Below are 27,930 nucleotides of genomic sequence, written 5' to 3' on the forward strand. Positions count from 1 at the left end.
AGCATACAACAGACTTTGGAAAGAAAAACAACCCTACGTGTAGGGTGGGGAGAATGAATATTTCCAACTCAGTGCCATACCCTGTAGTTTAGTTTCCTTCATTTATAATATCAACCAACGCTTGCAGCAGTCTGTCATCTCTATGCTTGTATGGTTTGGCGTTGTAAAAAAGATCAACGTAGTCACTGTATAGACTTTCTTCTGAGTCTCTCAACTGGGAGGGCTTGTTTAATTTTTCGAGGGCTCGATAGAAGTGTTCATATGGAATATTTGACTTCTCACTTGCAGTCTTCTTTGGCAATCGCTTCTGAGCCATCTGTCTGCTAAAAGCACTCTGCAGCAAACGTACCATTGCCTCTGATGGGATTTTATCTGCTGCTTTGTCACTGCTGCTGCTGGTATCTTCTGTGACTTCTGTTTTTTCACTCAGGTTCTCCTGTGTTGTATGGTCCTAGAATACAGATTAGCATAAAAAAGGTTAGGTGTCAAGGAAAAACTGACTGGATTAAAATTTGCTCTGATTAGTGATTTCCGTCTATGTGTGGGTAGATGTTATTTTTTCATTCAAGAGCCACTTAGCAGCTAGAAAAGAACTAGACCGTCATACACCAAAACGGACTACCAAAAGGACATTATTGCAGAAAATCTCAAATCTCCCCACAATGTAGGAAGTTATAAATTCAGACTCCACATTGGCAGAATACAACGTGTCATTTTATAACAGGATTTGTCCCAGTATTAAAAGACATGTCTCGTTGTACTATGGGAGACAGCTCCTCAGCAGTCTAACTGAAGGAAGTATATGCAGTGCAGATGGCAGCTCTGACTGTGCCACACACCCTAGTGAAAAGGACTGAACCAGTGCTTCCATATAAACCTTCTCTGTAGGTGATCTCACCTGGGAAAGGACAGTGAAGTATGGCTAATCAGGGGCCATGACACAGATCTTCAAAGACTAATGCCAGATACAGATGTACAGTTGGTGAGAGGCATGATTCAGCAGTGTTTATTATGCCTCCCACACTGACACAGCAGTATGTGGCTGCATAGCTTCCTCATTTACACTAGGATTGTCTTCCTGACTAAACATCCGGTTTATGTTCATCTGGTTCTTATTTATGTTCACCAATACCTCCTGAATCCACTTTTACTTTCTTCCAATTTATTTTTTTGCACATGGCTGCCACATGGGTGGACACTTATCTAATGTATTTGAAGACCATAATCATGTCCCCTTCAATCTTCTTCATAACCTGGCTGAGGAAGGTTAACCTCTCTGTACATTATGGATGGCCTAATTACTTAATAGGGAGACAAACTGATGTAATGTGATGAATAAAGTATTCCAAAGATGTTGACATAATCAAGCTTTGTGAGAATGTACAATGCTACCAGCCTGTGCATCCACTGTCACTGTCAGAAGCCTGTAGTATGTTTAGAGCACTCCGCCTGAAAGGTAAAGAAGGGATGACAATGGAGCTAGCAGCAACAGATTCACCTAACCACACCTTCTGAATCAGTGAGTCCCTGACTTTTGTCATGTCTTTTTCTTACTACCTTCCTTCCAAGCTCCCTGGAAGCACTCCAGCAGGCAAAGCTCCTTTCAGATGTGACACTTTTTCTCACTAGAATTACATAAATATAGAGTGTCTGTCAGAGATGTGTTCCTCCCTCCTTGTACCACTCAACTACATTAGCTACTGAGTTCACTGCTTCAGTAGCAATATCCTCCCACCACCCTAAAACCCTTAGATGTTGGCAAATGAAAACAGAGATTAATAAAACTATCAGTTCTTAATATGGATAAAATTACAATACACAATTCAAAAGTGGTCAGGGGTTAGATGGAATGAATACAGAATATGTGTATTATTACTAGGAAAATGTATCGTTTTCTTATAAATCAAAAAATAGGTAAGGAAAAAACCTGCTTTAATACTACCTCTACAAAGTCTGTCATCTTCTCCACTCCTCTTCTGTCATTTTGCACAGCATTGTAGGATGTGTATACACGTGGCTGCCTCATATGTTCAGGGTGGGTAGCAGTGCCATGCAAAATTAATTTCCAATTTACAAACCTTCCTTCATTTTGTATTCTTCTGGACTAAAAGACAAGTGTGGCATTAGCGTAAGTTCTCAGGACGTAAGAAGAGGAGACAGGACACTTGATCATAAAGTAGATGGAAGTAACTAAAATAAATTGTAAGGTTTTTACTATCTAAATTCAGACAATGATTTGTAAGCACAAAAGACTGGTATATTGAAGACAGGACATATCAGAAAGTGGGATTTAATACACTGGCTTTACTCAAAAAATACACATTTTGATGCAATATAATTATTAATTAATCATGTAACCATGAACAGAATTTTGTCACAACACAGAATGCTAAAAATTACTGAAGTAGTATTCTGTGTTAATAGGATTTGTTCAATAAGCCATTCCTTGCCTTGGCAATTTCCTCACAAAAGTTAACATCGGAATAGCAATTTGGAATAATACTCTGTAGTGGTGTACCACAGCAATCTGAAACACAGCATGTGGAAGTGAGCAATACATGCTTTGTCCATTATTTTTGGTAGCAGTATTTAAATAGTAGAAAGTGGGAGACAAGTACAGAGAACACTAAAATGTTATTTTACCAAAGCTTCTTTCAGAATTTTTGCTCAGTTGTTTAGTGACTGAAGATAGCTGCTGAAGCTCTTCTTGTCTAATACAAGTCTACACCAAAGTTTACATACGCAACTTACATGACAACTAAATTATGAGTAACTCTGCCCAGGAATCTGTGATTTCAATTAGGGTCATTAATATGAAAATGTATTTCAGGAACCACAAAACCCTATAAGCTGAGGAAAGCTTGAGGACAAAAAGCTTGGTTTATTTTAAGTTTCATGAACTTTTCAGTTGAAAATGGAAAATGAGAGATAATTACAAGCAAAATGCTCAGCTTAACTTTGTTCCAAAAAAATGCATTACATTAAATACAAAGGACAGGATATCTGTAACCATGGGGTTATCTATAAGCCTGCAGTATTAACACTATATGGTTGATAATAATATTTACTTCTACTGCCTCGTCCATCTGCTGAGTACTTGGCATTATCCTCCTGTTTACAATTTGAGGCCAACAGGGGTTGGAGGCTCAGTGTCTGATAGGAAGCATTCAGTTTCTGGCACGATCTGACCCCTAATGACAAGCTTATTAGCAGACAACTTTAATGAAATTCTCCACAGATGAGTGCATTTCATCACCCTCTCTTTAAAGGGAATGATTTTTCAGTTGCCTATCAAGCAGCTTTATTCTGGTGTCTCACTGTTGTAATCTGTATTCCCAGGTGATTTTAGTAAACTTATTTCTGTCATATGTGTAGATTTCTTGGCTTTAATCCTTAAACATTGTTTGGCAGTAATTAAGAAAGGAGTTAGGGAAAGGTATACATCAGAACAGCTCTCTGAGGTCACCAGAAATTCATTAATTCAAAAGGTTTTGAGTTAATGAAAATTATACACATGCACCAAAAGAAGACTAGATCTATCCTGTGTTCTTTTCTGCAGAGAAACCTAATTTGCAGTTAATCATAGGTTAATCTGATTACATATTTCACTCCATGAATCACAGAAAATTATATTAAGTGATTTCTTTCAGTGACATATAATGTGTGGAAAACAAAAGCACAATTTTTTTTTTGACAGGTACATGTCAGTGAAGTGAGGATGGTGCTTTGCACTTATGTAAAGAACAAGAATATCTGACCCTACTTTTTCCTTTTATTTTTAAACCAGGTGGATGTTTACTTTAAATACACTCTTGCTGTAGCTTGTTTAATGAGAAGACTCGGTATTCAACATGTTTGGTAGTGGTTAGTGATAATTTATCTGTGTTAGTTTCCAAACACAGCTAGTTAACATATGTACATACTTACCACATCAGTAATTCTTAAAACCCAGGTGCCTGTTGGATTCTCTCCCCATGTATGAACAGACATGAAGTCCCAGTTCTTAAAGCCATTGGGAGATTTATCTCTCTCTCTCTCAGCCAGTAAGACAGTGCTGGTCCCTGTGTAAGTGCAAGATCAACAGTAGTGACTCTTCTTACATGCCGGCTTTGACTTTTCCCATTGCTCAGCTTGCACACTAGTGAATAGGTAACCTGGAAAATACACTATTTAACAGTGGCTTGTGGAATGGGACACATGCTATTTCTGAGCTAGTGGTTCCTTTAACTATTTTCACAGCAGTATTTAAAAGCATAAAAACTATCACATTAGGTCATGCTAAAAAGGTACATCTTGCTCAGTTTTCATTCTCTAACAGAAAAAAGTAGTGCATGCACATAAAGTAACGTAAGAAACAACCAGCATTTTCCACTGAAGAACAGTTAAGGAAATTTCTGAGATGGAAGTTTTGAAGGCAAACCAGCTCATGCAGTGGTGTGAAACCAAAGATTTACCCTGAATTCATCACTGTTTTGGTTTTGTTTTTTTTTTTGGTTTTGTTGAGTGGATGGAAGTTGTTACAGCCTGGATTTCCAACAGGGTGAAAAGCATTTGTACTGTTATTATTATTACAAAACTGCTGCAGTAGACAAAGTATTTCTGCAGCAGAAGAGATTCTACTGCACAGCAGGAAATATGTTGTGCTTGTTTGCCTAAAAGGAGAGAGCAAGGGAACTGTATTTACATAATAAGGAGCAATGAAGCCCTAGGGAGCCTGATCACAAGCTATAAATACATTTACAGGTAACACCATAAATATAGAAAAGGAATGACATATATTCGGTAGCACTGTTTTGCAGAAAAGTGGAAAAAAACAAGAACCAAGGGATAAACAGTTTAACGACGATGGCAACATGATACTGTAGCAGAGGCAGTGGCACTTGACTATTGCTGCCTCAGCTAAACCCACAGAAATACAAAGATGAAGAACATATTACTGTAGTCAGTCTTTCAAAAAGCTGTGTTTCTCTAAGATGAAACCATGCTTCCTACATATGAGCAAGAGAACAGTGGGAGGGAAATACCTCTACAAAAGGTAGAATGACAGCTACCATTGCTGTCGCCTCTATGATGTACCTAGAGACAGTCCATATATTCACTCCCAAACTAAAACTTATCTAAGATGGAATTAAATTTGAAAATATCACCAAGAGTCAAAGATAAAACACCTCACAGCAATATTGCTCCCATAGGACAAAAAGTAAACTCAGAAAAGGGAGAATTAAGATTAGTCTTAAAGGGAATCCCAGACAAAGCAGGGTTTGGAAATATACTGCATATACAGTATCTTAAGCCTGCTCTCTAGTCAGGTCCTGCCATAATGATGTGACCAAGGCTGAGTGATTCATTATCTGTGAATTACTAGACTAGCCTTTAATATCGGTAAATTAGATCAGCTTAATGTTTAAATTCACACCTGAAAGCTTGTCTTTTTTCCCCAATAATACTAGTTGACCTAAGAGACGTTACTCTCTACAAAGTCGTTTATACTCATTCTCCTGGTTTGGTTTTCTTTTTTCTCCTTATGGTGTTATTTCAGGGCATTGCCAAGATAATTTGCCATATTCAATCACATTTAGTATAGATGTACTAAGATGCCTAACAGACACTATGTTTTTAAATACACCGATGGGGAGACACAGATACATGAAATCTAGGGAGTCAGATTTCCTCAGTTTTCCATTAGTTTGTTAAATCACAGTAAGGCTGATAAGCACTATTGAACTATAATTTGTTGTCTGCCATGAACTGTCAGGTCCTGTTGCCAGAATGAAAACATATGAAAAACAGTGCCTTCATTTCCTGAAGTATGATTTTCAAACCTCTTCTCACAAAAATAGCCCAGAACACATGAAGGCTCAAAAGGGGTTTCAGAGAACCAGTTCTCTAGTTCCCAGGATGCTTTGTCCTCACAGCTCCTGTTGGAGGTCACTAGATTTGCCTAAGAATATATTTAACTCTTTTTTTAAAACCACTGAAGAACACAGAGGTGTTTTTTTTTTCATTAAATAAACGTTACACATTACAGCAACACAAGCAAGGCATGCCTTTGCCTCCTGTACCTGATGGAGATACCAGAGTGACGTGAAGATCACCTCTACGGGAATACTCAATTGTTGCTTCAAGCTGCACATGCTCCAGAGATGCAATGGAGTTTTCTTGACCCTCACAGGCTTTTGTGGGAATTTCAATAATGACTTCCTCATTTGCTCTTAATAATCTGGCAAAATTACAGGAGTTCTTTTATTACTCACAGAAACTTTTGATTCTGGATCATTATCTGAAGTGTAAATGACATATTTAACACCCATTTGAGAAGGATGAGAAAGGAAGAAGTAAAGACAAATTCCACACTCATTATAGTTTTGAATGCTGCAGTCGAAAACATAGGAAGTTCTGGAAGCACAGATAATATTGAAGTGGAAAAAGTGATAGGCACTGCGTAAGACAGACTTGTACAACACACCTTGGAAGGAAGCAAGCAAGTTTGATCATCAAGGGTTTCCGTCAACGCTTTGCTGTCCAGCAGAGACTACAAAAAACCAGTCTTTGCAAGCAGCTACATCACACAACTGTATCACTTATATTCAGATCTCCAGAAGGGCTCTTATCATTCAATTAAAATACTGCAGCAGGCACGGCTGATTTAACCCTTTGGAGTCAATGCCATCTCAAGAAAAAAAAGCCAACTTCTGCACCATTCTCTTTTCAGAAAGATACACTGCATAGCTTTCTCTGCACAATTTCCATTACTTCTAATGAAAATGGGGTATCTAAATTACCATGTAAATAATTCTAAATTCATAGTCATGGGATCTTTTTTTTATAATGTAGCATAGAGGACTGCAATAAAAAAACATAAAGTACAACACCCATCAGTACCAGATCAACACTCTGTAAAAAGGAAAGAGCTCATAAAAGAAAATTGATAGTAAACCAGCATAAATAAAAAGGTTACCAAGCAGTGACACTCCAAAACACTATAATATGTTTCTACAGAGAGATTTTTGGTGCACTTATTTCAATCTTTGAAACCGCTATATATTTTCTAGACAATAAATCAGTAAGTGAACAAGTGGAGGCAAAAACAATCTAGATACCCTTATTAATTAACCAGCTTAGTGCCTAATTACAACTTACCTGTATGTTGAGCTCAGCTTAGGCTCACTATGCTGGAAGTACTTGTGAATGTGGCTGGTAAGTCGTTTCAGTGAGCCTTTGAGACACTTGCGTTTCACAAAAAATGTGTTAGGGAGGTGACTAAAGCTCAGTGTATGACCTTGATTTCAACATATATTATGCCTGTCACAGGAGAATTGCTAAGAGCAATTACAGATGTTTCTTTTCAAAAAAGGCACTGGGAAACCTGATATCTTTTTATCCATCTGCTGATAGAGGTCTAAGTATTCATATCTTATCTGATCAGGTTCAGTCTCAGTATCATCCACCTATATGCTGGCTGCACAAGCAGACATAATAATCTTATTCTTTGTTAAGGCTTCATGCTAGCAATTTCCATCAGTTTAACACTAAAAAAAGCAAGCAAACAAATTCTCTTTGCCTATCCCTGAGGAGTACAGCAAGGCAAAACCAAATGAATTGCAAGAAATCTCTTAGTCTGGTTCAGAGCAAGCTGAGCAGAATATTAACCCTCAGGCTCCAATAAGATACACATAAGCTTAGTTAATGCAAATTCTTACCTTGGTTCAAAGCTTTTGTCTTTGACAATACACTCTCTCTTTTCTGGTACACCTTTCCATCTTTTGGGATCAGCTAAATCTACCAATGCATTGGCATTGAGTAGTCCAAACCCAAAGCGGCTGTTGACCATCAGTCCCGCTCCATTCTTTTTCCATCCTGGATTTCCAGCCAGTGGATCGTATTCTGAGGTCCACACTACCAAGTGCTGCATATCCCTCCATGTTAGATTTGGGCTGTTGAGAAAATGTACCTGGTTAATTGTTTCAGGGCTACCTATCATTTTTCTCTCAATTATTAGACTGCAGCCAAACATGCTTTAAATGTATATGGCGTCCCATTATTTTAAAATACACATCATATCACAATGCTTATCCTCACAATACTGCTCCAGGTAGACAAGATTTCCATGTAAATGAAGAATGAGTATCTAGCAAGATTAGGGTCAGATTCTTCAAAATTATTCAGGCATTTAAAGTTAACTAGCAAAACTAGTATTTCTCACCAGTCTTTATGGGAACTGGACTTTGAAAATTCACAGGGTATTTGATTCTCTCTGTGATTAATTCTATTTTTTAAAATATGGCCCTAAGTATATCAGCTTACGTCATCAAAGGAGTATGCAATAGAAAATGGAGCTGAACCTACACCATTAAGTACTAAGCCTAGTCTTTAATACTTGAAGTGTCTTCTGTGAAAAAGCCATTGTCCTGTCCTGTCCTGTCCTTTTTCACCCTAAGTCGTACATTCTGGCTACCAGCCCTACAGGATCTGAACCTGCCTGCTCCCTGCCCGCTCTGACAGTCAGGCTTGGGTACCTTCCATTTTAGGTCTCGTTATGAGCAGAAAAGGTTCTGTAAATTGACTAGAGACTTAAACTCCTTCAACCTATTGTCTTCAAATTACGTTCTCCTGATACATGTGCAGCCTCACCACTTTAAAGTGCAATTGACCAGAACTCAGTAAACAATTGTTGCCAATGCACAAAATAGACTAAAATTCCTCAGTCATCACTTTTTACCTATATGGGTTCTGCTTTGCTAGGAAAGTGTTGAGGCAAGTAGCTGCTTATTTTTCTCATCAGGCTGAGCAAGTCTGACCGACAAGTGGAGCTGCAGGATGAGATGGTGCGTCTTCAAACAGATAGCATTTTGGGGAAGATGGTGGTGTGGCTGAGAGAGATGAGTTTCAAAGGTAATTGTATGACATCTTACTTTGCTTCCAATGCTAGAGCAAAAATTCCTGCTGCCAGTGGTGCAGATGCAGAGGTCCCAGTGTGAGTCTCCGTACATTCATTGTGAAGATCAGCACTTGTCTGACAGAAAAAACAAAAAACCCCAGACTGCATGAATAAGCAGTTGTAAATACAGTCATATCCACACTCACAAAATAATCACTTATCCTTTACTTGGCGCATATTAATACATTCCTCACCAGCAGAAGAAGTGATGGATGTTTAAATCTGTTCATATTTCAATCCACTCTTTTACTTCAACTATAATTTTTGTATCAAAATGCTTTGTGTTGGAACAAAATACTCCCACACTGAGTATCTTATTTTATTCTAAGGTTTCACAATCAAGTGTTTCAGGCTTACTGGTGAATCATAAAAACAGATCATTGTGTTGGGCCTAGAACATTTAAAATTACTGCTTGCTAGAAAATTGCTCATAGGATTAGTACTGGTGTTCTGCTCCCTCTTCAGCAGAACTATAATTTGCAATGAAACATAAGCTTTATTTGGAAATTAAACACCAAACTCATCTGCACATATATCTACATCTCGGGTATGAAAAGTATGCACTTAGGAAGGACTGATCTCCTGGCTAACTTGGAATGACATCATTTTAATCCCCATCAGTGCAGTTTAATGTAAAATTATCACCCACCAGGGCTGAACAAAAATTATAGGTACTTCAACATTATTTTATCACAGCAATTTTCTTCAGTACAAGTTCTTTCTTGCACAGTTAACGAAGGTACACAGACTGATACGCCTGCTTGCTGCGTACCTTTCACAGATCTGGAAGCACTATTGTTGGCTGCTGCAATCTTACAAAAGCAATGTACACCAGAGGTACTGACTCATGCAGTACACTAACTTCTTTTACCTTTTACTCTCTGTCTCTCTTCATTTGCCCTTTCCGAAGAAAAGGACTGTATGAAACCATGCAGAGAGCTCTGTCATACACAAACAGCAGACAAATTCAGCATGCCGATTTAACTGCATTGACACAATGATTTTGTTTAGCCATTGCTTCACAGTAGAAGATGTTCCAGGAATACAATCACTTTTTGTATTACAAATGCCTCAATGTTTCAAGGCAAAAGCACTAAGCATATGAAACATAACATAAAGCAGGCGCTTGAAACCAAGCATTCAAGAGCTCTCACTTGTTATTTACACATACAATACATCTCTATATTTGTTCTGAATCTGGTAAAAACAACCTACAATTCTTTGGTCAGTATAATCCCCACTGCTGTATGCTGTGGCCAGAGTTGAAGAGCACTTCTCTGCATACCAAGGAGAAAGGCCTTGCTGAGAAGCACTGCTAATGGAGATAGTGTAGATACTATCAGTGTAACCATCACAGTCACAGTTGTCACCCTGACGGCCTCCATTTCCAGAAGCCCATACAAAGATGGAGCCTTTCCCATTTCGGCCCTAGAGAAAATGGAAATGAGTAGTTATCAAAAGAGATATCAGTCCCTGCAACGTATTCTTACCAAGTGGTGTTGCCACCCCTCCCCCCACCCCTCCTCCCCACCCCCACCCTCCCCTAAGCCTAATAATTTTCAGGTAGAAAAGGATGATTTTCCATAAGCACTACAGAAGACAGAGATAAAAGAAACCAGCTATCCTACCTCACATCCTACAGTATATCTCTATCTGACTGGTCTAGGTTTAGTGTTCCAGGTACAGCAACTTTCCTCAGAATAGGCTTTTAAGTTAAAACCACAGTCTGTGTTCAACAGGTAATTTTTCCCACAAGCTGATGTTTTGTTCCCGACCATTTCTAGGAAAAATGCCCATTATTTTTAAGAACTGGCAAGAGGTTATTTCAGTTGTCTTTCCTGTAATCACAGAGCTATGGGTAAGCAGTATGAATGACGTGAGTGATATGACTTTTCCACCAACTTATTTTTTGTAAAGAAGCCTTTCACAGTTGTCATTCCTTTGCTGAAACACACTGAACCAGCAAGTGCATCTGACTGGAAACCCTCCCTTCTCTTACAGAAGGGTCTTACAGTCTCCATACATAACCACATTCATTCCCTGCTCTGGTCTCCAGTGTGTAATGCAGGAGCAGTAAGCTAACAACCAATGCCAGCAGCTGACAGCATGTAAACCAGCACAGCTGTCATAGGGGAAACACGTATCACACTACCTGGTCTTAAGCTATGCTAGTCCTTCAGGTGGAAAAAAGCATGTTCCACATGAAAAGCAGAAGTTCCTGTGTTGTTCAATATTAATGTGTATGTACATTCACTGGAAACTGCAGTTGAAATACAGATTTTTATCATCCCACACAGATGCAATTTGAAGTTATTCATGCAAGTGCTAAAGCACTGCAGCACTTAAAATATTAGAAGAAACGTTAAAAACATTTAAAAAACATTGAAGAAAAGTATTGGGAAGGACAAGCCATGTCAATTACAGAAAATGAGATAGTATCTTTCTCTGAGAATAAAGGCTGCAGTCCAGAAAAGCACTGGTATATGTACAACACCTGCTTTGATTTCACTTAAGAATGCTACTGACACCTCTTAGATGCTTAAGGCTAAGATTAAGCTTCAGTGCTTTACCAGGCCAGCAGTAAGGTGACAGGGATGAAAGTCATCGGCAGCCCCAGCTCTGGCTGACTTTAAGCAGAAAGGAGATCATCTAGATCCTTGCAAAAGGCAACCTGACAACTGAATGGGTAAATTTGCTCCCCTTGACTAATAAAACAAGTTGTAAAACACGACACATTCTTCACCAAAGAACCTGCTTTTTCAGAGTAAGACAGCTGAACATTGGTACCCTAATTATTGCCTTTAAATCTCTCTTCTCTTGCTGTCTACCTATGGATTTAGAACTCTGTTCATCACCAGCCCACTCCTCTTGGTCTCCATTCTTCCCTCAAAGTATGTTTGTCAGCTGTCAGACTGTTTTTTCTTTTTCTCTCCTGTCTGCTAATGTTAACTGCCCTATTCCCAAAATCTTTTTTCTTTGCTTCTGTCTTTCAAACTTTCCTCAGTTTCCCTCCTCTCCCATCTCTGATTCAGTCTTCCTTTCTCTATTAGTACCTGCCCATTTTTAGGTATCTTTTCACCTCACTGCCAAGAAGAGTAGTTTATTAATACATCCCTGGTAGCTCTCAGTTTGCACCCTGCTTATCATCCAACCAGATCTAAAGAGAATAATACAAAAAAAGAACTGTAAAAACAGTGTTTCCACCACTCTTCATCATGAATTTTTACTATCTTCATTTTAATTGGATCATGATACACACCAATTTATAAACTAATGCAATTAGCACAATACAAGCCCATCCACAGGGTGCTAAAATGCATCACTATTTCACCCAGCAAAATATTCACAAAGCAGAAATTTTGTATTATATTTTATGGGCTTTCAGTGCAGAAATCCAATTACTGTTCAGTGCAAAACAAGCAGCAGAGAAGGATGGGGGTAGGGCAAGACAAAGGCAGCAAAAGTAAGGATGGAAAAAGAAAGCTTATCTGTGGCAAATAGCAGCTTAAAACCAGCTTAGAAAGCTCTAGCAAGTGCTTTTTTAAAAGTCCTGTTCTGGCTGGTAATTTCTCTGACTTGTACCATTAAAATCTATCTCCTTCTTTTCAAATATGTTTGAGTGAAGAAACCATAAGGGTATCAAACATTTTAAAATTCTGTTCTCTGCCACGTTTCATTGTATCTTTCTCTTAAGCATCATACCTGTTTAATCCCATACTCAAAAGCCTTCTGTGCCAGCCTTCCGGGTCCCTCTACAGTTTTGCCATCGTCATTAGGGCCCCAGCTTGCGCTGTAAATATCCACATGTTCTGGATTGAAACCGATGGAACTGGCTTCAATAGCATCAGTGACTATTCCATCCAGCATTCGTATACCTTAACAGAAAAAAAGCAGCAGACTGGATTTACTTTCTGTTCCCTCCTCTTTGTCTTTGTTAACTGTTGGTAAAGTTGCCAGCAAAATTAAATCGTAACTACTGCAGACACAGCCTACTGCTGTTCATGTAATACTGAGGACAGTCCATGTCAGTGTGAAACAGTGCACTTACGCTTCCTTTGCAGAGCTCAGTGCTCCTACAAACATTTAAAAAAACCAAAAACCCTCTTAAAATATTGGCTGCCCCTTATTTACTTCTTTCTCTCTCTCTACAGAAACCCAAGATGATGACGTTTTGCTTACTGTCCCTGCTTTTTCTTATTGCATTGAGCATTTCCTTGACTCTTTCTTCCTCTCTGTGAAATCTGTAATAAAGGCTTCTCAAACTGCCAAAATGTCACTAAAATTAAACAGGTTTTGTCAACATTACTTTTATGTTTAAGAGTTTAGTTCAAAGGTGTTGCTCTGAATATTCTGACTAAAACACTCTGTCCTCACAGTCATCAAAGATTTGCTGTCTTTGTGATGCTGCTGTTACACTAGCTCTTCAATCTGCACCACAAAAAATTCTCACTCTTGTTTTACTGCTGCATTTTTTCTACTGTGAGCAATCCAGAGACGGTAGAGATATCTAGCCATTAACATTTTATTAGAAACTGCATGATCTAATCTTCTTTAGAGCAAGCCTGATCTCAGTGGTACTTAAAATTCAGTGGCAGACAGCAGTTCACCTGCACTGGATCTCTTGCTCTGCAAATCCTTAGCTTCCAGTGCTGCAGAAGGATAGAAACAGAGGAAGTCTGTCAAAATGCGCACTATGGCATGGCTCTCCCAGCAACAGCAGCAATATAAGAGCCACAGCAGTCAGGATTCAGCCTGTTTTTTCAAGTAATAAAAATGTCTGGGTTCTCTTGAACTTGGCAAGTTAGTACTACAGCAGCTGCACCATTATCAGCAGTTGGTGAATTATGAGTACTCATTTTCTAGTATTTTCCACAAAATGAGGATTTTTCCAAAGCACGGCAGGCAAAATGTGGCGATTCTATTAAAACAATAATAATAATAATAATAAATAATAAAAAAAATCCCTTCGCCCTCGCAGCCCAGTGTCTTGGTTTTTTTATACTATCAGGCAGGGAAAAAAACCCACAAAACTATAAGCATAATTCTTTTCCCAAATGACTGGCTTCTAAGACTTGTAATAACTCTGAGATAAAGCTGGGCTTTATTATTTCATATTAATTAGTGGCAAAAACAGACAAAGGAGTTATCTCCTCAACCACTGCTACTCCACTATCACCTACAAAGCTGGGAAAAGAATAAAAGAATCAAGGGTATATCCTGTGCCTCAGGTGGCAAACCCACCACTTACCCTAGACAGGCTTACACTCATAAAATTTTGAGTAGTCATTTTTCAGTTGGCTCAGAATTGTGAGTATCTCATACCAGTGCACTGTGAGCAAAGATCTGCCTGTGTGGAAATAACTGCAAGCTCCGGGTGTGAGCTTGCAACACATAACGAGATACTGGGAATGCAGACAGTAGTGTACAGATACTTCCCACAGAAGAAGACAAAGCCAGCTCTGCTGATAAATAATGTAATAAGGAAGAAAAAAAGCACACTGACAATATACTGATGAAAACAGTTCAAGAAAAAAATGCTGTCTTGTCTTTGTGATCACCAAAAATCCTGCTTGTTAAAACTCGGGGATTTGATGACTGCAGTGGTATTTCTTTAAGCACTCCATTTACGCCCTCTTGCATAAACTCTTTCCTATTCTTGCACATGCTTGCTCCCATCATCAGTCCCACAAAATCAAAAGCGGGCAAAGCCCAAGGTAATTTCAGACACATACATGTATCTGCCTGGCAGAAGGCTATTTTTAGCCACACGCTACTGTGCAGGAACTCTCAGCCCAGTCCTTTGTAAAATGGAGCTTCTTAATCATTTGATTTCCATGGCAGCACCAGAGAAATATCATAGCACAGTGCTATGGTTAGGTATGCGTGAAAATATACACATCCTGCTTTACTCCAGAGGCAATCAATACACACACACTTCTTAGCTCTATACAGAACAAGAGGTGAACGTTAAGGAACATTGAAAGGTGTCACTTTGAAAACTGGCATTAATTTTTTTTCACACAGCGCACAGAAAAGCCTATGGGATTCACAGCCACAAAGTACCGAGACTAATCAAGGTTTCCAAATACAGCCAGGCACCAATGTGACCAGCGAGAGCACTCAGGATTATTAAAGTCAGTATTTTCACAGAAAACAAAAAATTTTGAGTGTAATGTTTTGTTTTACCCATCAAGACAAACTTAAAACAACCTCTGATGCTGCAGGTTAGAGAACAAGGTGTTCCATACATCAGGGTTTCTCTCCCTAAAGCAGCTACTGCTGACTAGCAGAGAGAAGGCATTGGTTGTGGACCGCTGGATTTATCCTATATGGCAATTGCTACAAGCAAACAGCCACTTAGAGAAGTCATCCTGAACTAATGTCAAATAGAAGTGTGTAATGTGTCATTTCATGGATGTAAAAAAACCAAACCAAACCAAACCAAACAAACAAAAAAAAACCAGAAGAAAAAAAGCCCACGAAGAAATGAATCCTGTATAGCTTGGAAGATCAAAAAATCCTTCCAATGTTTACCACTCCAGATTTACCTGAATCTTTTGAAGACTACTCCTACCTTCCATTGCTCTTTGAATGTATTTTTGTTACGTCCCTACTTTAATCAGGCTGGTCATATTTAACAGCTTACAATTTCTTTCCACTTTTCAATCTTTCTCCTCCCCTGCACAGGTATTTTCTGAGTGATGTGGATTGCTGGACTGCTTTTTCTCCTGTTATTTTCATGTTTTTAGACAAATCACTCCTGCACAGATCTGTAGTCTCCATTTGCAAATGAACACAAAGCATATGCAAATAACTGTGGAAGAATCTTCTCTGTAGATGCAAGTGCCTTAAAATATGGGCACAGCGGGAGTTCAGCCATCTTCGCAGCTTCATCCATTTTGCCCTGCTTTGAAAATTTGGCATCTTCATCTTATGAGTGAGATATTTTATTTAAACAGGGCATGACAGAATAATGTATTATGGCAAAGGCAGACTGCAAGGCTGACATCTATGACAGCTCAGCAGAGTAAATGGGAACCTACAAACATAAGACTGAAATGGTGGGAAAGGCAGTTATGGGTGTCAATTGCCACTCATCGTCCCTTTGTTTAAAAGGAAAAAAGGGAGCAATGGAAAAACTAGGACTGTACAAGTATCTTCCTCTGAGCTAAATAACCATTTGCAACTGATACTGTGATCATGACTATTTCATAAACCTCTAATGGATTAAACTTTTAGTCACCGCTTTAAAAAAAGGCAGCATTGATTGAACGGCAAGCAAGACTACTTATTTTCAGAATTAACTTATGATGATAGTAGAGAAGTAAGCTGCTGAAAACAAAAACCACAGCACTTCCAAGTATCTTGACTGACATGACCTTTCCAATGTAATTGTGTAGATGGAAACAATATGCTGCAAGAAAGGCTGGGTATAGATTTGTATATTCTTACTTTTACTCCACTCAGTCCCTCTCCTCCCCAATGCCACTTCCTTCTAGGATAACCAATTATAATAAGTGGGTTCATCCTTCCTTAAAAGATACAGTCTAATCTCTGGTTACAATACAGGTTGTAGCTGCTGTTATTATTGCTTATTGTTACTAGTTACTACTGTTGTTGGTGTTATTATCATCACCATCACCACCTACAATGTTGTTGCTGTTGTTTCTACTTATATTCAACTGATAACCAAATTCCAGAAAGTTCACTGACATTCAAGGAATGCTGTCATATAGAAGTAACACTCTGCACTATGGCCAGACAGGATTTTTTAGCCTAATACTTCAAGATTGATGTTTTCTGAGAAGGACCGATCATTTGTATTTCAGATTAATGGTAGCTGAAAACACTCAGCATTTCACAGGATCTGTCTGGTTCCATACATATTAGACATCTAATTATTTTCCTTTTCTTACCTCCAACTTTTGAATTGTAGGCTACTCCAACTCCACATTTTCTGTTGTTGGCCTGCATAGCAATTTCTCCTGCACACCGTGTCCCATGCCTGAATAAATATAGCAAGAATAAACATCTTATAACATCTTTGTGTAATGTACACAAAGATTCATTGCTAACCTTCTTGATTTGATAGAAGTCTTCCTTTAAATGAATGATCAAAGAATCATTGTGAAGAGATGATAAATATCTTACCTAGTTTACACTGAAGTCCATAGACCTATTAGCTACCAGTATTTCAGTAGAGTGCAAAAGTAGCATAAAAATATGGGGCTAAAAAGTTGCTAAACTTCAGAAGGAAATATGAGACAGGTCTTTTTTCATCACACATTTAGATACTTCTTTTTAAATGACTGCATTTATTTAGGATTTCAGAAAGTGAGCCTTTAAAGCATCCTTACCATTGTTGCATTCCTCTTGTAACCAATTATTTTCTATGCAGTTCTTTTTTGCCACAGTTGATTCTCATTCCACAACACAGAAAACCTTAATGTAAGTGTAATCATAAAAGATTGTAGAAGAGTTGTGTTATTTAATGCTACAGATTGTTACTCAAGGAAGTGTCTAAATGTTTCTGGGCTGAACTCCATTTACTTATTAGTAAAGATTAGAGGTAATACAGGTAGATGTAAGAGACAATGTCACCAGAACAAGAGGGTAATGGCTTCTTGCTCTTACAAAATGCTGTAACAAAGTAGAAATGTCATTTTTCAGATGTCTTATTCATGGGATATTCACCCTTGTATTCGTTGTTTTTTTCCCCATGCACTGATTTATGTTGTGGGTGCTACTGTATAGTCTGATAGACAACAGGGAACCAGTGCATCAGCTTCTTACTGTATCTTCATTGAGTAGCAGCATCCTAATTGGTTTAAGAAATTGACTTTCTTCTGTGTACCAGCTTTTACAGAGGTCCATGCTCTTCTCCTTCTGATGGACAAAACCCCTACCTGAACTACCATGGACACACCTATGTGTGACAGATCCATCAACATGTTCTACAGAGTATCAAAGAAGTATCTCTAGAGAGGGTATCAGACAAAATTTCTCTCTCCTTCCAAGACACACAAGCCCACTATGTGAACTGCCTGGTTGTCTTGCATTCAAGCCTTTCAAAACTTCCGAGGTTATCACCTTGAGGACATGGAGGCCAAATCTGGTCTAAACGAAGCTTCTATTTGCCTCAGAAGAGACAGAAATATTGTCGCAGGACTGCATGTAACCTCCTCCAAGGTCTGACCGTGTGTCACACCCATATGAGAGGTCAGAAGCTTGACTTCACCTGTCATTACATGCACTGGGCTAGATGTTCTGTTGGTCCAAAAGGTAGAGCCAGAACCAGAAAGTAGTGTCCTTAGCTACAAAAGCTGATACGAAGGGAGGGGTTTCTTAGTAGCTTCGTCTAAGACACAGTCTCTTCCAGAGGCCTTCATAAAAGACATATTCTTTTAAAATTCGCAGAGCAAGGCAGAGAACTAAAGTCAAAATCTGCTTAGGAGGTATCATTCTTGAAACACACACGGTGACAATGAACAGATTGTTCCCTTCATCTTACAGAAATGTATCAGAACCTTACATATACAAACATATTAAGAAATTCAGGACATTATAGGCAGACGACAATTATGAAGCTCTTCATCTGGGAATTTAATTTCCTTAGTTTCCAGTGTTAGTGCCAATGTTATGTGCAAATGTTTGTGCAAACTGAAACACAAGAGGTTCCTTCAGAACATCAACGAACACTTTTTCACTGTGAGGGTGACCCAGCACTGGCACAGGTTGCCCAGGGAGCTTGTAGAGTCTCGCTTCTTGGAAATATTCGAAAGCTGTCTGGGTGTGGTCCTGGGAAACTGGCTCTACATCTCCCTGCTTTAGTACAAATTAATAATGTACTGTTTTGTTCTCTTCACACAACTAGGAGGCTACTCACTTGTTTTCGTTTGTTGGGTCATATCTAGGAAAGGGATCATGATCGTTGTCATTGAAATCGTAACTTGCCTTTGGATCCTACATTTAAAAAAAAAAAATTAATTCAGACAACTAGAAATTGCATTTTAAAACATGTAACAAAATGGGCTCTAGAGTCCATATTTATTTGTTTGGTATGCCTTATGTTGACAGCAATCAAGCTGGTAGAATTTGATGGGCATTAACAATTCCATACATTTTTCACATGGCTTTAGTAATTCAGCATTAAACCACTGTATACAAACATGCCTGGGAACTAAATCCACTGGGGGAAAAACAAGACAAAAACCCCCACCCTGCTAACATTGCGAAGTAACATTCAGCTTCCTGTGACACAAACCAGGTTCCAAGTCATGCCTAAGACAAATATTTCAGCCTCTGTGCTGTCAGAGCCAACTTACAGAACAGAAAGCAATCTTCAGAAGAGTGTCAATCAAATTTACAATTGATTAATTTATTCCATAGCATTCTAACACCCAAACATACATAGTTAGTGTAGATGTCAGTGTGATTCCACTCCAAGCCATCGTCTAGTACTGTGACGACAACACCTTTGCCTGTAATCCCCTTCTGCCATACAGGCATAACATGGAGATCCAATTTGGGCAGGGATGGAGTTATTCTTGTATCTTGCTAGGGGACAGAAAGGATTAAGAGTTATTCTTGTATCTTGCTAGGGGACAGAAAGGATTAAAATATGTCAACATTTTGATCCATTTACACCACACAGGTTCAAACTCATATTCTAAAGATGCTCTAAACCATCCCAGCCTGAACTTGCACATTTTGCTCAAATTTTGCAAAGATAAAACAAAAATTAGTTTCTTCAAATACTTGTAGCACTGAAAGATTTACCCCATTACTTGAAGAACTCTGAAGACCACCTCTAAACAAAGAGCATCTGGAATTTATTGGAGGCAGGCAGCAGAAACATGGGAATGATAGGGATGCATCCATGAACCTTGGAACGTTGAGTTAATAATCAGACCTGCTATGTTTGTTCTTTTCACTTGATGAGAAGCCAAGACAGTGCCCCACAGTACAGTGAGCTGCATTTTCTCCAAATGTGTTTTCTCCTTTGACATTCAAGTTAGCCAGAGCAAAATAATTAATGGATAAAACAATTAAGGTAGTCGTTTGGTTAGGAACAACTGTGCTGAATCACAACTTTCTGTTTACTACCCTCATTAATGTTCCTGTGGTAAATCAACTGGAAGCATGAATCATCCTACAGCCTTCTCTTCCACAGCAAGCGCTTTGAAGAGTAGCTCCTAAATAGATTTTTTTTTCTTCTTTAATGTTAAATATGCAGTACATACATCTAATCTAGCGAACTTGCTTACAACCCCCATAAAAACACGGATGTAAACAAAAGCATTTTCTTTCTGTTTCTCTGTGCAAAATTGCATTAGTTGACCACAGGTTTTTCGTTTCTTTGTATCTGCAGGAACATTGCATAAAATATGAGACTCAGAAAAAGAAATTTGTTACGGGTATTACCCTTCCTTCATTTTATGCTTTATTTTCTGACTGCTGCCACTCAGGGAATTATTAGAGGCTTCAAGTTTTGTTCTCTAGAATCCATCAAATAATCATTTTTTCTGGTGATGTGTGAAGGTACACTGAACAGAGATAGAAACAATTGCCATCAAAGCTTAATAATAAGGCAATAATAAGCTATTTACTACAACGAAAGGAACATATTTTGGAAGAAAATATTTAACACATTCATGCATTTAATCAGAAAAAAAACTCAACAGGTACTGCAAACAAGGGTAAACATGTTTCTGCTTCCTGTGTGAAAACTAAAGGGAAAAGAATGAAAACCACAGAAAGGTTGAAAAAGGAACTATGTCTCCTGGAATGCAGGGCATTGCTTTTTTCACAAAACAGCTCTTTTGAATTCTGTGTGTGTTTGTGTGTTTGTCCAACACACCTTGGAAATTTCCTGCTTCCTAATGAATACAGGCAAAGAAGCAAACAGAAAATCAGCTTCAATGAAAAGTTAGATTCTTAAAGATAAACCATTTTTTATGTTGAAAAGAAGTCTGCAGGCCTCTTCATAGAAATATTTTATGCTATGTGGTTTGTAATCTGGTTTTCTTAGCTCAAGCACAGGAAAGAGAGGGTAAAACACTAGACAAACAGCCTAGCATTTGGTCTGCTTTCTCTAAGCTGAAATGAAGAGCAAGAAAGGTATTTCCTGCTACTTGGGCCACATTTGTGCTTGACCATTCTCTTTGAGTTGTTATACCCACCTTTAGTCCCATCCCTATTCTGAGTGAAAGCAATGAAGCCTAGGCTGAAGGTACAGCTAGTTGTGTAGTGGAAATACAGACTCTCGAAAGAAGCCATATGAAACACCAATAACCAACTGTATTTCTGAGTTACCACATGCAGACAGAAACTACAGACCTCAGGAAATTTCTTTCCTTTGAGGTTCTGAACATGTGAGCTGTAGAGACCCTCTTCTATTTCAATCCAAGAGTCTGAAGGTGCTTGTCACATACATGCATATGCTTTTGTTTTCGTCTGGAGCATGCACTCTGCACTGCTGATTTTAATAAAGAAATACAGGGCCAGCTTCAGACATGTAAGGGACTTCTTATATGCCAAGAGCAAATAAATACTTTTAGATTAGCATAAATGCAGCTTTTAACTGTTGCACTTTCTAATATCAACACCCATCCTAAGCAGCAGCCTGAAATGCCTTTTAGAATCTTTGTACAAACGACACTTTGAAGAAAATAGAAGGTTGCCTGGAAATATTATGCAAGGAGATCTCCCATTTTTATAGCCTATGCTAATGGGAGGGAGCCTTCCATTTACTGTCTTCAGTGCAATCATTCCGATACTAGTACAATACTGCAACTGATAGCACAACTGAAATTCACCATCCCCAGTTCCACAATGAAACAAAATCTTACCAGATACCACTGCTGATTCCACATAGGATCATTGAAAAGGTTTTCTGCTGAGTCTCTCATGGTGGCACGCTTAGTTCGCTTTTTTTCATACTGCTGCTCTGCCCATGATACCTACAATTATTTGTATAAATATGACAAGTAAGCCTCCACAGGTGAGGACTTTCTCAGCCTAAAAGATAAGTGGATTCCTCACACAGCAAAACTTTGATGCCTAAAGCAAAATGAGCAAAGTTTGATGCAGGGAGGAGGATTATTTATACTGTAGTACAATATACTTCGGGGAGGAGGACCTGGTGAAATCACAATACTACAGAATCAATTCCTAGAAAATCATTAAGTACAAGCTACCAGTAGATCTCCTGTGAGTGCCACACAATGCAGGCTTTCATACCAAATGTGCAGTATGATTAGAAGGTTATCTAAAGAGTGGTTGTTACCAAAACAAGCAAAACCACAGCCTGCTTCTTTCTCCAACCTACATTTTAATCCCTATCTATTTCTATTGGGAGTTTAAAGGAAAGGAGAAAGATTACCTCTGGCTTTGGTCTAGCAATTATAATGATGCTGCTACTCATCGCCCAGCTGGACCTTCACGTCTCCTTCCCAGTGGTGTTTTGAAGTGTGATCAATTAGTAAGCTATGAATATTGGACTAACTTTATCACGGGCATAACTCCATTTAAGGCAACTGAAAGCCAAAATGCTTCAGGGTGTTTTGCTAAAGCACTGATACAAGGAGTTGCACAGTGTTTGTGCATGGACACAGCAATCTCTAAGTCCCTAGGTTGCATTTTAGAAGTGTATCCCACTTAGTTCCCTTGATTACGTTACTAAACCCCGTTCAAATCAAACCCTAATTCTGACACCTCACTCTGGGCTGTGTGCTCCTTTTGGAAATGCGAATAAAATGTTATTCATTGCTAGTACCTGGACCATCACTCTGACACAGATCAAGCTAGTGGTTTTGATCTCAGTTTCCAAATGAGCAAAGCAAACTCAGGTTCGTTAGATTGCCAGCACCCTGCTGCAAGCCTCAAGTGAACAGGATGCCTTGGATCTAACCTTCTGCTTTGAATGTCTGAATAGATTTCATTATTTTTCTCTACTGTCACAGAATGGCTTTATGGTCCTTACACCTATCACCACATATGGAACAATAAGAGTGACTGAGAAATTAGAATGATAAATAAAAGTACTTTGATTTGATGAAAATACGATTTCCTAGTGAGAGCCTAGTGAAAATTCAATATCAGAACATAAACCCTTTAAAACAGTAGCTATGCCAGGCATGTTCACTGAAAGCTCTCTAATGCTATTCCCTTTGCTATATATTTAGTGTTAAAACCCCTACAAGCCAAAGTCACTCACAGAAGATGAATACACGCATACAAGTATCAGTATTTTAAAGCTCTCTGTTGATATCCAGGGCCATACACACTTGGGCACAGGTTATAGCAATTACCTTTATCTCTCTTTCCTACCCACAGCAAAGCTTGGCCTCCTCACCACCCAGCAGTAATTAACAATTGACAACTTACATGCTTGTTTGGTTGGGGTTTTTTTTATGTGGACAACTGCACTGAGGGAAATGAGCTGAAACTACCAAGCACATGTATCAGACAAACAAGCCAAATGTTTGTCACTTAGCTGCTGGGTGAAGTTCCAACCATCCACCTACAGCAAAAACCAAAGGCCCTGTGCCAAACCTCCAGTCTCTGATACAAAGCAATGAAGATAAACTTGATTCAGGTCTCTTTCAAGAATAGTGCAAATACTGGAAGAAGTTAGGGAACCAGATAATTATATCCCTTCAATATATTCACAGCTATTACCTGTTTTAAAATGAACACTGGGACATCCATAGGAAGCAGATAAATATTCAGATCACAGCCAAGTTTTAGCCCAGCTTTCACACAACATACCGTAAAATTCATGAAAGCATTACACAAACAAAGGCAGGATTCCCTTCTCTCTCCCTTTTTAAAGATTGAATTTAAGTCTCTTAAAATAGGCTGTTGTTGAACTAGAGTAGCTCTTTGGAGCAACGGTCCATGTATAACCAACTACACAGCATTACATGATTGCTTTGTGTTTATATACTTATATTGACATAATTACATCCAATTCATTCACACAGTTAATTTGCATACTAGATGGTAAATAACAGGGAAATTAGACTCAAATTAGGAAATCACCTGCAGCACTTTGAAGCTCTGGTTTTGGATCCAAGTATGCAAGTCTGCAATGTTTGGCAGTCATGCGTCTAACACAGTTGCTTCCATTCTACTTATGACATTAGAATTTGGCATATTAAACATGGTCATTCTTGCCTGTGTGAGAGATGCATTCAATGTAATATGTCCAAAAAAGGGAGGAACTGCAACCAAAGCTCTGCTCGTGAACACTGTACTATCTGATGCCATTGAGCATCTGATCATAGGTATGGGTATAACTTAAAACACTGATTTACACTAAAGCTGTGGTGTTGAACATCCCCAGTTCAGAATGATTTCACCTAGAAGCCTTTAACTGTTAAACCAATGATTGCAAGGAGATAGACGGGAGTGTACAGTTTTGAAACAGAACAGGCAAAAAAATACCCTGTCTCACCTCCTCCTTTAACTCTTGTAGCTACATATAGAGTATTTCCTCCTAGAAGACACTTGCACCTAAAACCTCCTGATAACCAATTGCTCATTCTCAAGTGATTTTGTCCTCCTCATATGATATATTTCTGGTTTTCACAACTAGTTTAGTTCATGTTTTGGACTGCTCATGTTTTTACAATGCTTGTTGCAATAATGCTGATTTGAAATTCAAACTCCATTGTTTTGAAATTTGCCAGAAATTGCTTTTAAAGAGGGGTTAACAGCATTCTGGTCTGCTTCTTCAATTTGCCACCCGCCCCATTTTTTTCAATATATTTACAAACAGACATGCTTCTCTGTTAAATAAAGTCAAATAAAGGGGGAGTCTGTTTCACCAGTGGATTGTACCTTAGCTCCCCAGCTCTCCAGTGTGCGGGCTCCCCAGTTGCTGTGTGATCCCAGTGTATCAAAAGACTGCAAGCCTAGAACATGTGATGGATCCTTTGAGCAAGGGTTTTAGCTTGTCATAGAAGTGAATCCAGCAAAACCTCAGCCCTTAACCTCCATCTCCTTTTTTTTTTTGAATATTCAGTTGCTTTAAACCAAACCTAATTCCCATGGTAATTATTCAGTTGCTTTAAACCAAACCTAATTCCCATGGTAATTGCACAGACGTGGCCTGATTAAGCTTACTGCATCTATAATTTTTACTTTGAATCAAGCCCTGTGGTTCCTCATTCGTATTTTCATCAGTGACAGACCGACATCTAAAATTCCAAGCCTCTGCAATGCTGCATATCTTAAATCTTCATTTGGAAAGCACTTGCAAAAAGTATGGTAAGGGAGGGTCAGAATCTGCCTGTTAATGACAGAATAATAAAGTATTATTCAGCATGAGTATGGATGGCTGAATATATTAGAATTGCAAAATGAGGAAAGCCTGCCTGTGACCTCATTACAAAGCTAGCAATAAGGAGACAGAATAAACAGAGCGCATAAAAAAGAATAAATATAACACTCACCCGCTCATCGTCAGAAAGTCTTTTAGTGATATGAATGGCACTTCTTCGAGACCGTCTTGGATGGCTTTTATGTCTGAATAGGTAGTGATTTTTGAGTGATCCAATCTGTAAGACACAGCCATACTTTAAGTATTGAGAGATGATTATCTCCCCACTGCAAACAAATACCAACAAATGCAACTCGACTGAATTCATTGTGCTTAAAAGACAAAAGAGCAAGAAACTAGCCTTTAGATATTTCAGTCTGAACTAAACAACACTCCTCAAGTAGCAAGTGCTTATCACAGTCTCTTCGCTGCTAGAAGAAATAGGAGGAATAATTTCATTTAAGCTAGTGAAGTAGCAGCTGTTACTACTGCAGTACTCAGTAACGTGGCACTTGTAGTAGTGACTGGTATACTCATGGACATACCTTGACATGACCATGTTTCGGAGGACAGGTTTTATGTATGTCACACTCCAGTTTTATCTGCTTTTCCTGGGTTCCAGCTGAACAGGTGTAAAAAGCTTCATGTCACTTCAGAAACTTCACTGCAGGGTTTGTTTGTACAGGCACCTACTGAACTGGCATTTTCACTTGCGCAGTCACTGGTCACCCAGAACGCTGGGTGTACCGTCCTGGCTTTAAACATCCCTCTTCCCTAAGGAGGGGCTGTGTGAAGTCAGTGAGGGCGAATCCACTGACTCCAGAGGCAGAAAGAAAGCCACAGAGGCGGCGGGATCACACCTACGTTTGACAGCCTGAAGAACATGATGGTGCCAAGGCTGTGGGGCCGACCGTACCGCCCGCCCGCCTGGGCAGGAGGCCGGGAAGGGGCTGCCCGCAGCACCGGGCCCCGCCGCAGGGCCGTGTCCTCCACCCGGCGGGGACCGCGGGCCGCGGTGCGGGAGGGAGGCAGCTCTGCAGCGGGGGCGCGGGATGCCCAGCGCTGCCAGACGCGCCGCCTGGCGCAGGACCCCCGTCTGGAGGTGGGACGAGGCTGTTACCTCAAGGCGGTTACTCATCCCTAACAACGCTGACGTCACGGCATCCCAAAAAAGCGGCAGGAGGGCCTGCGGGAGAGGAGCCCCGCGGTGGCAAAGGGCCTTCGGGGCGGGGGGGGCGGCGCGGGGGCGGCGCGGAGCCGGAGCCAGGGCTGCCCGCGCCTCCCTCCGGCCCGGGCTCCTGCGGGAGGGCCGCCGCGCCCGGCTCCCTCGGGGAGAGCGGGGGTGCCCTGCCCGACAGTGCCCGGTCCCCTCAGGGAGACCGCGGTGCCCTGCCCGACAGTGCCCGGTCCCCTTAGGGACAGTGGCTGTGCCTGCGCGGCTCCCTGAGGCGCAGCGCGGGCGCCCCGCCTGATCCCTGCCCGGTCTCCTCTGGGAGAGCAGAGTCGCCCCGCCTGATCCCTGCCCGGTCCCCTCAGGAGCAGCGGGAGCGCCCTGCCTGATCCCTGCCCGGTCTCCTCTGGAGAGCAGAGTCGCCCCGCCTGATCCCTGCCCGGTCCCCTCAGGAGCAGCGGGAGCGCCCTGCCTGATCCCTGCCCGGTCTCCTCTGGAGAGCAGAGTCGCCCCGCCTGATCCCTGCCCGGTCCCCTCAGGAGCAGCGGGAGCGCCCTGCCTGATCCCTGCCCGGTCTCCTCTGGAGAGCAGAGTCGCCCCGCCTGATCCCTGCCCGGTCTCCTCTGGGAGAGCAGAGTCGCCCCGCCTGATCCCTGCCCGGTCTCCTCTGGGAGAGCAGAGTCGCCCCGCCTGATCCCTGCCCGGTCTCCTCTGGAGAGCAGAGTCGCCCCGCCTGATCCCTGCCCGGTCCCCTCAGGAGCAGCGGGAGCGCCCTGCCTGATCCCTGCCCGGTCTCCTCTGGAGAGCAGAGTCGCCCCGCCTGATCCCTGCCCGGTCCCCTCAGGAGCAGCGGGAGCGCCCTGCCTGATCCCTGCCCGGTCTCCTCCTCAGTGAACGGCGGGGACCCTGCCTGTTCCCCTCAGGGAGCGCCAAGCGCCATGCCCAGCCCCGCACGGTTCCCCAGGAAGCGCCGTGCGCGGCCGGTCGCGGGGCTGCCCGCCAGATGCGGACCCGGGCCGGGGGGGTTTCAAACTCCCGGCGCCCGGCGAGCGGCAGCCGGGCCACAAGTTTCGGGCAGGCCGACGCGGGGCAGCTCCCTCGGGGCTGCGCGGCCGCCCCCCCCGCCCGGCTATACCTGTCCCACGAGGTCGTAGTCCAGCTCCTCCGCTATGGCTCTGGCGGCGTCGGGGCCCGCCGGGATCTCCGCCGCCCACTCGTTGAGGAACTGCCGCTCGGCGCCGCCGCCGCGGGCCAGGCAGCAGGCGGCCAGCAGCGCTAGGGCTGCGCACCGGCCGGGCCATCGGCTCCCGTCCATGGCCGCGGCGGGCGGCGGGCGGCGGGCGGCGGGGCGCCGCGTTGCTAGGCGAGCGCGGGAGAGCGGGCGGCGGCGCCGCGGGTCCCTGCCTGCTGCCGGCGCGGCTGCCCGGGGCTGCGCGGCGACCAGACCCTCCGGAGCCGAAATGGAAATGAGTGTTTACACGTCAAAACGACGAC

General features: G+C 41.1%; 1 protein-coding gene across 1 annotated transcript; it reads right to left on the reverse strand.

Annotated features, from left to right (window-relative positions):
* Nucleotides 1–27,908, reverse strand: PCSK1 (proprotein convertase subtilisin/kexin type 1). The gene is made up of 14 exons (XM_037374580.1): nt 27,572–27,908; nt 25,399–25,503; nt 21,790–21,900; nt 19,349–19,495; nt 18,825–18,901; nt 16,855–16,943; nt 12,641–12,813; nt 10,154–10,366; nt 8,913–9,013; nt 7,701–7,934; nt 6,063–6,220; nt 3,928–4,061; nt 1,943–2,104; nt 1–451 (listed from the first exon to the last, which is right to left on the reverse strand). Exons 1-14 carry the CDS (start codon nt 27,749–27,751, stop codon nt 89–91), a joined length of 2,247 nt encoding a protein of 748 aa, XP_037230477.1. The 5' UTR covers nt 27,752–27,908; the 3' UTR covers nt 1–88.
* Between the last annotated feature and the right edge of the window lie 22 nt (nt 27,909–27,930).

This window comes from Falco rusticolus, chromosome Z, assembly GCF_015220075.1.
Source record: "Falco rusticolus isolate bFalRus1 chromosome Z, bFalRus1.pri, whole genome shotgun sequence".
NCBI classification, from domain to species: domain Eukaryota; kingdom Metazoa; phylum Chordata; class Aves; order Falconiformes; family Falconidae; genus Falco; species Falco rusticolus.